Source organism: Abrus precatorius, unplaced genomic scaffold, assembly GCF_003935025.1.
Source record: "Abrus precatorius isolate BTA unplaced genomic scaffold, Abrus_2018 Scaffold6, whole genome shotgun sequence".
Lineage (NCBI taxonomy): Eukaryota > Viridiplantae > Streptophyta > Magnoliopsida > Fabales > Fabaceae > Abrus > Abrus precatorius.
In genome coordinates, this window is record NW_020874406.1 from 16,688,435 (window position 1) to 16,696,454 (window position 8,020).

Below are 8,020 nucleotides of genomic sequence, written 5' to 3' on the forward strand. Positions count from 1 at the left end.
TCATTCTTAATTAAATTACTTAGACAAGTAAAAGAACAAATGATATTGAACCCTTTTAAAGTTTAATGAAATTAAATTTATCTTCCTTAAAAATTTAATTAGTATTACACTTTATATTTCTATCAGGAAAAGTGATTAAAATTAAAAATGTGAATTTAACTTGGAAAACAAGAGACATACCGAGGCTAATTATGTGAAAATTGAAAGGATATGAGCGTAATTTTGTAAATAAAAGCAATTATTAGAGCATGGAGGGAGATATTGCCGTTAAGATTAAGGTGGTGTTGTTTGGCAAGAGACCAGTCAAGTTCATGAGTGAAGACACTTTTTGTCATGTGCTCGTATTATGTTCATATATATATATATATATGTGTGTGTGTTTTCCTCTGTCTTCCATTTGGATTATGCTAGAATAATTGCTCTAACCACAATTCTGTTCCTACTTAATTCTAAATTTCTTTTCTTTATATATACATGACATAATTTATATATGTTTTAAAAATTATATTACATATTAAAAATTATATAAATTGTTTATTAATTTTTAAATTATGTAAAATTTCATATACCTAATATATTTTATAAGAACTTTCAACGTAATAAATAAACTGACAAAATTTAACCTTTATAGAATTTGATCATTTATTTATAATAATTATATGATTAAAGTTTCATTTTTTTTTTATAACAAGTAAAAAACATATCTCACTTGATATTTTGTATAAAAAGTTACGGAATAACACACTAGAGGTAGAGAGAACTTAAGAAACTAAAATGGCGATAAAGCTCTTTGATGGAGAGAGTAATAATCTTGAAATCCAATGCCAACAACTAGCTATGCCCCAACGGGGCAACCAGTTTTGGTGGAAAATAAAAGCTATAAAACTAAAAGAGTAAGGAAAAGACGGATAGGAAGATCCATCTCATGCTCCCCCAGAGTAAAAAAAATAAGGAATCAGTAGAGAGACCTCAAAAGAAAAAAGATTGAATTGCAAAGAAGAAAAGAAAATGAGAGAGATTAAATAGTAAATAAGAGAGGTAAGTGAATATTTGATTTTAATTCAAAGAATGCATCACTTTTCACCCATACAAATAACTTCATCACGTTATATAAATTTTACACTGCTGTACTATATACTTTTATAATCACATTTTATATTTTAACTTCTATATGTTATGGTTATTTGATTTGTTTTCTTAATGTGTTTTATTGATGTGGTAAGTCATTTTTATTATAGTAGGGTAGTGAAGAAGTTTATTAATTCATATTATAACCACCTTGATTAATATATATTGTCTTTTCACGGGAACATAATATTATCAATAGAAATTTTTAAAACTCTAATTTCCCTTTTGTCTGTGATACATTTATGAACATCCATAACTATTCTCAAATTTAGCTCCAATGGTAGTTGGGTTTATTTGAATTATCAGAGTTTTTTTTTAATCTAAACTTTTGTCACAAAAAATAACCTCACTTTCTTCCCCCGATTTGATTTCTATAATTATATTCTAAAATTTATGATGACCAAAATGAAACGATCCATGGCAAACCTTAGGCTGGGTTTTCACTTATCCCGAGAGCAAGGAAAGAAAAAAAAAACGATGAGGATAATTCACCATTAAAGTCAGGTCGTGGCAAAATAACAGACAATTAATTTGGGGTCAATAAAATGGTCAATTAAAAGGTAGCACGGGTGTCTATTCTTGGAAGATCCATATTTTGGGGGTGTGGATTTTAGGACAATACATCGTTTTCATGTTTATATCCTCCTACAAATCCCACGGGTAACTGCCACTTTCAAGATAAAACAATCAAAATGGAGAAACTGCTTAACACCTTTCTGGCATCTACTATCTGCCATCAATATCAAGATTCTCTTCTGCTTTATTTTGGCATTAAACATTAGCACAATCAAATCTGTGCCTCAACTACAGCCTAAGGGCATGCTGGTAATTGCGGCATGTAGTCAGCATTCTTTAGCTTTACTCTACATGATAAAAAAGCAATAGTGGTATACATAAAGAATCTCACAATAATATATAAATAAAATACAAAACAATAAAATGGGAGGCATGCTTGTTTGCTGTTTGATTGCTGAGTTGTGTATAGATAAAAGAAAGGTGATTACTTTTTTTTAAAAAAAATTATTTTAAAAAATTATATTTTTAATTAAGAGAAGATAACTGTTTTAATCCTGGAGGGCCAAGTGATGTAAATTCAAAGACCCAAATCATCAAAAGCATGGAACTGTTAAAGTAGAAAGTAAGAAACACAACCCATGAGGCATGAGCTATCATCCATTCCATTTTTCCTTTTTCGGGTCTCGTGGTGTTCTCAACTTTTCAAATTAAAGAGGGACTATTTACTAAACTCATTATTCCTCCCTGCAACTCTGTTCTCACTGGTTCCCTCGATGGTCAACACTTGAGCTTCTGTTCAATCATTTTTGAGCTGAGACAAAGCATTAGATAAGACATGGGATTTCTGAGGTTTCTCATATGACCAATGTTTGGTGAGTTTTCTGTTTTTGCCGTTTACTAGTTAGTGACTTGTGTCCAGAGAGAGAGAGAGAGAAGGGTCATTTTCTGTGTGCTGATCTGTGGTTAACTTTGATGAGGTCTGGTATAGAACTTGTCGGTTATACTTTTGAAAATGCTCCAACTACTTTTGTCGTGGAAAAAACTTAAATAGAAATTACGTACTTCTGCATAACTTCCTGTCATTTTTGCTTGGGTTTCATTTCAAATCCTTTTTCCCATTTGAGAAAAATGTCAAATTTTCAATACATTGATTGAACATTCCTCATGTTCCATGCAATTTGTGTGAAACTGCAGTGGTGCCGGTTCTTTTGGGGGAATTAGATCAGCTTCAAAAGTTGCACTTGCAGCTTTTCATTTTGCTTATTTTTCATATTTTATGAGAGGGGAAAGGACTGCATGATTCAAGGGAAGAACTGAAATTTCAAAGAGAGAGGGGCAAAGTTTGCATCTGCATACATATTTCTTCTCTTGACTTGCCAATACAACCAATTGGTTGTTACATTGAAAAACTAAGACTCGTCTCTCCACTGCATCATTTTCCCTGTGATGCTATCTAATGTTCCATATTAGCTTGTGAATCCTTGTCACTTGCTAGATATGGGGGATGTTAAGCTTACCCGGGTGGAGCAAGGTCAAACAAAGATTAAAAATGTTCCAATTGCTGTCACCCCTGAAGGATTTTGGTGTTGCCCTTCTCCTGTTGTGTTTCAGAAAAGCCTTAAGGCTCAAAATCCTCTGAATAAGCCCAAACCCTCTTCACCACCACCAAGGACTAGTTCCCAGAAAAAGCCAGTTTCAGTGAGTGAGAGAAAATCAGTGATTGCCCCATCAAGATTGGTGCTTTCAGATGAATGTAATGATCCAGAAAGACCTCCAGCTAGCACATCTGTGCCTACACAGAGAGCACCCAGAGCCAAAATTGAATCTTTGCCCAAAAAGGTTGCTATTGAGTTTGGTGAACCTGGAACTTGTGATGTGAAGGTGCTTCTTCTGGGAAAGCAGGGATTTTGTGTGAAGTTAAGTGTGCACAGAGATGTTTTAACAGAGAAGAGTAGTTTCTTTGCTGATAAACTTTGTGAACAATCTGGTTTGTCATGTCTCCAAATTGATGATTGTGAGGATGTTGAAATATATGTTGAAACTGTTGGGCTTATGTACTGCAAAGAAATGAAACAGCGGCTGATGAAGCAAAGTGTTTCTCGGATTCTTCGGATACTCAAGGTAATTTGCTTACTCTGTCATGCTTTGCTGTTCCTCATCTGCTTTGACTGCTATTGCTCGAATTGAACTCTGTTGTATAAGGCATTTCTGAGGGGAAGAAATATGTTATTTGCTATTACCTTTTGTTCTTACTTCTTAGTGATTTATAATTTTCTGATTATTTTTTTGGTGCAGTTTGTTTGTCTGAAATACTACACTTCCTTGGAGGCTTATATTTATATCTTCACAACGGAATATTTAAAGTTTGTCATTAATTATATCCCTTTTCAAGTTAATTCATGCTCGTCTTTTTAGCCTGGTTTTTGGTTCACCAATATATAATTTCACATAGAGGATTCTTTTTGTTAGGGGTACATTGGAAATGAAGTAATTAAAATGTGCTGTGAATGTGCACTATAGTGATGATGATAAAACAATCAATGAGTCATAGTTGTAAAATTATTATGGTTGTGTACATTGTAACTTTTGCCAAGTATATATAAATAAATAGCCTGAAATGTGTAATTGTTCACTAATATACTATTGACACGGCAAGATCAAAAGTTGAGTTGAAGAGTAGAATGTGATTGCTGTGAATTGCAGTGATGATCATGATATAATCATGGTGTCACACGGATTTTTCCCCTCTTAAAAAATAGTCAGATTACCTAGTAGGATATAGTCCATATTCCCGGATTCCTGTAAGATCATAGTATTTTATCATGGGTCAAGTTCTTACCTGTTCTCTATTAGGCTTCATTATGAAAGGTGTTGTCTCCATTTCAAATCTTTCTCCCCCCTGTTTCACCATTTTATCCTTTGCTAGGAATGAACATTGAATATTGATTGATGAAACACCAGTGTGTCGTGTGCATTATTAATTTATTTTCTTTGCTGGGAATTTGATATTTTGATATGGGTGGAGTTTTTATTATCTGCATATCCATAGCTTTTCTCTGTCTGTTTAATGATTAATCTACTATTAGCATTCCTTGGCAGTAGATATTTGGGGAGATATTTAAAAAGTTCTTGATATAACCTTAAAGAAACTATTTTGCAGGTTGCAGAATTCCTTGGCTTCAATTCATGTATCCAATCATGTCTGGAGTACCTGGAGGCAGTCCCTTGGAATGGAGAAGAAGAAGAAAAGGTGATCTCAACTGTACTACAACTCCAAGGAGAAGGAATTGGGGTCAATCCAGTGCTAAAACGAGTTTCTTCTGATATTTCTAATGCCCCAAAAGATACTCTCTCCCACATTGTTGAACTTGTTCTCAAAAGCAACGAGGAGAAAGGTCGCCGAGAGATGAAATCAGTTGTTCTAAAGCTCCTTAGGGAGAATAACAGTCTTCCAAACACTGCAGGTTCAGCTGACATCTGTAATGACACAATTTACAGATCATGCCGTAGCTGCTTGGATTCTTTATTGTCTTTGTTCGACCAGGCTGCAGAACCAGACTTTGCAAACTCACCTAGTGATAACAGAGAACCTATAGTAAAACGCATAGCTCTTGAAGCTGACAACTTGTCATGGTTGCTTGAGATTTTAGTTGACAAACAAGCTGCCGATGAGTTTGCGCTGATGTGGGCAAACCAACAGGAATTGGCTGCCCTACACGGAAAGCTTCCTATTGTATTCCGCTATCATGTTAGCTGCATTTCAGGAAGACTATATGTTGGCATTGGAAGAGGTGAGTTGTTGCCATCGAAAAACACGCGCCAGTTGCTGTTGAACACATGGCTGCAACCTCTAATCAATGACTACAACTGGTTACAGCACGGGTGCAGGTCATTTGATAGGAAACTTGTTGAGGAAGGAATTGGAAGGACAATTCTCACTTTGCCTTTGGAGGATCAACAGAGTATTTTGCTTTCTTGGGTTGGAAGTTTCTTGAAAACTGGCGATGGCTGTCCCAATCTTCAAAGAGCTTTTGAGGTGTGGTGGAGGAGAACTTTCGTTAGACCATATGTGGAAGGCCAAGGTAATAATGCCAAGCCAGATAGTTGAACGTTGTCAAAGTTGCATATGATGTGTTCATAAATATATCTTAAAATGGTTTTGGATTGGAGTTTCTCTCTTGAGTTAGTTGACTACTCTAAGAAATTATAAATTATATGTTTATTTGCGAATATGGTTTACTTCAGCTGCTAACTAGTTTTGAGACCTGTATATATATGGCCATTTCATGGGGGTGCTGAGGAAAATTGACACCATGCATACAAATCACTCATTGAATTGTAAGTAATTGCTTAATATATAAGCTTTTCGGAGGGCTTGAATGGAAATCAGTTCTTTCGTTATAAAGAAGTGGTTTAATGATATCTTTATTGAATTAAAGTGAACTATTCATGGCCCACATCGAAATATTTGAAGAGACAAATATATTATAAGTTGGAGAATTTATATTATGATTACTTGTGATTGAATACCTCTTATATAAGCTTAGCTAATAAAAGGGAAAAGTTCTTTCTATTTACATATGAACCATATATTAAATTAACTAACATTTATATTAAATACATGAAACAGTAGCTTAACTAATAAAAGGAAAAAGTGTATATTAATAAACCAATTGGGTACAACGAAAATTAATCGGTACTAATATGGATGAAATATCATGATGGTATATGATCTCAAACTGAATGAATGAAACAAAACAACTGAATTTGTGGAAATGATTGAAGATGCAATGACCCTTAACCAAAAGAAAATTGATTAGGAAGAAGGGAACAATATCATAGAGAAGTAGAGAGAATATTCAAAGAAAAGCATACCACACATATAATGAGCTTATGGCAAATAGTCCTTCCATAAAACGTTTTTTCTCTTTTATCTCACGTTTTTACCTTTTTTTTTTTTTTGGTTCCTCTGATTTGGTTGTGTGCCACCTAACTCTTTGGCATAACTATCTTTCCTTCTAATTCCAACTTAACAATTCCCTTTAATTCCACATTTTCTAGATTCCTACTTACATGTTACAATACATCACAATCTAATGCGTATCTAATTTTTGTTGTTTGATTATTCTCGTTTGAATAGAATAATTTAATTGCATTCTTTATGTTAAATATCTTGCCAATTGATATTTTCTCCATATTTCCAAGGAAACATTCATAGTTCAAACACATGCTTTTCATCTAATTGTGTTTTAGATGTTTAATAAAAAGAATATTGAATGCATCTAAGATGCTTTTCCAAGTTCTAACAGTTTAATCCTTGAATTTGCCTCTTCGTTATTAATTATAAATTTATAATTTAAAAAGTTAAAACTCTATTATTACTGATTTTGTAATAAGTGTGTTTAGAATTTTATTTTTTTTAAATATTTTATTTTTATTTCTTATTTTCTCAGATTGTAATGAAAATGTTTGTCTAGAGAAATTTCATCAAATTTACTTCTTTTTTTCTGTTTTTAACAATTTATATATGAAAGACTAAGATAACATTTCAGTACAGTTTTTTTAAAATGAAACAAGATAAAAAAAAAAAAAGCAGTTTTTAGTAGTTATTTATTAAAATTTAAAATAGAAATAACTTTTTAATGCTTAATTGGTTTAAAAGAATCTTCCTTTCCTTACATATCTTCCCCTTCTCTCTCTCCATTGTTGCTGGAGTTGGGTCAAGACCATTTCTTTGGTCGAGGATAAAGATCAAATCCCAAACAACCCAAAAAGCCGAAACAAAACAAAACAGAGCCTGGTACAAAAGAAAACGCGGGTAAGTCGCTTTTTTTTGGTACAATGAAACACATGGACCAAATCAAAAAAGAAATAATGAAACACAGAGAATCTAAACAAAAACGGTGGCTTGGTTGTGATTCTCAGATGGGCTTATTCTACTCGACCAAAAGCAAACGGGCTTATTAACCACAATACATAGACATATAATGATATTGACAAAAAAAAGATACATATAGATGTACAAACTGCATAATCTTATAATCAAATATATAATAATACATTTGATATCTATGTACGCACCTTTATTTTTTTAAAGTCAGACAGAGAAGCACGTGTAGATTCATTATATTGATTCCTCTAAATATGATCAACAAAATAAAAGCTTTTTAATCAATAATTAAAAAAAGTAGAATCAACTGTTTTCAGCCAGCTATTTATTAAATTGTGAGATGTGAATCAGGGAGTATGCAAGTTTAATTTCCTAGAAATTTTTTCTTATCCCCTCTCCCTCGCCTCCTTTACAAATTCTTGTAAAAACGCACACACGCACACACACACACACACACGTGTGTGGGGTCCAAGACTAGGTGGTCCT

At 33.2% G+C, this 8,020-nt stretch overlaps 1 protein-coding gene across 2 annotated transcripts; it reads left to right on the plus strand.

Annotated features, from left to right (window-relative positions):
* The first annotated feature begins 2,226 nt into the window (after positions 1-2,226).
* Positions 2,227-6,149, plus strand: LOC113869350 (BTB/POZ domain-containing protein At3g50780-like). 2 transcript variants are annotated; one of them, XM_027505640.1, is made up of 3 exons: positions 2,227-2,516; positions 2,839-3,765; positions 4,805-5,988. In XM_027505640.1, the coding sequence occupies exons 2-3, from the start codon at positions 3,142-3,144 to the stop codon at positions 5,750-5,752; spliced, it is 1,572 nt and encodes a 523-aa protein (XP_027361441.1). In that variant the 5' UTR covers positions 2,227-2,516; positions 2,839-3,141; the 3' UTR covers positions 5,753-5,988. The 2 variants fall into 2 exon arrangements, with proteins under 2 accessions (XP_027361441.1, XP_027361440.1); XM_027505639.1 differs by having other exon boundaries at positions 2,227-3,765; positions 4,805-6,149.
* The last annotated feature ends 1,871 nt before the right edge of the window (positions 6,150-8,020 follow it).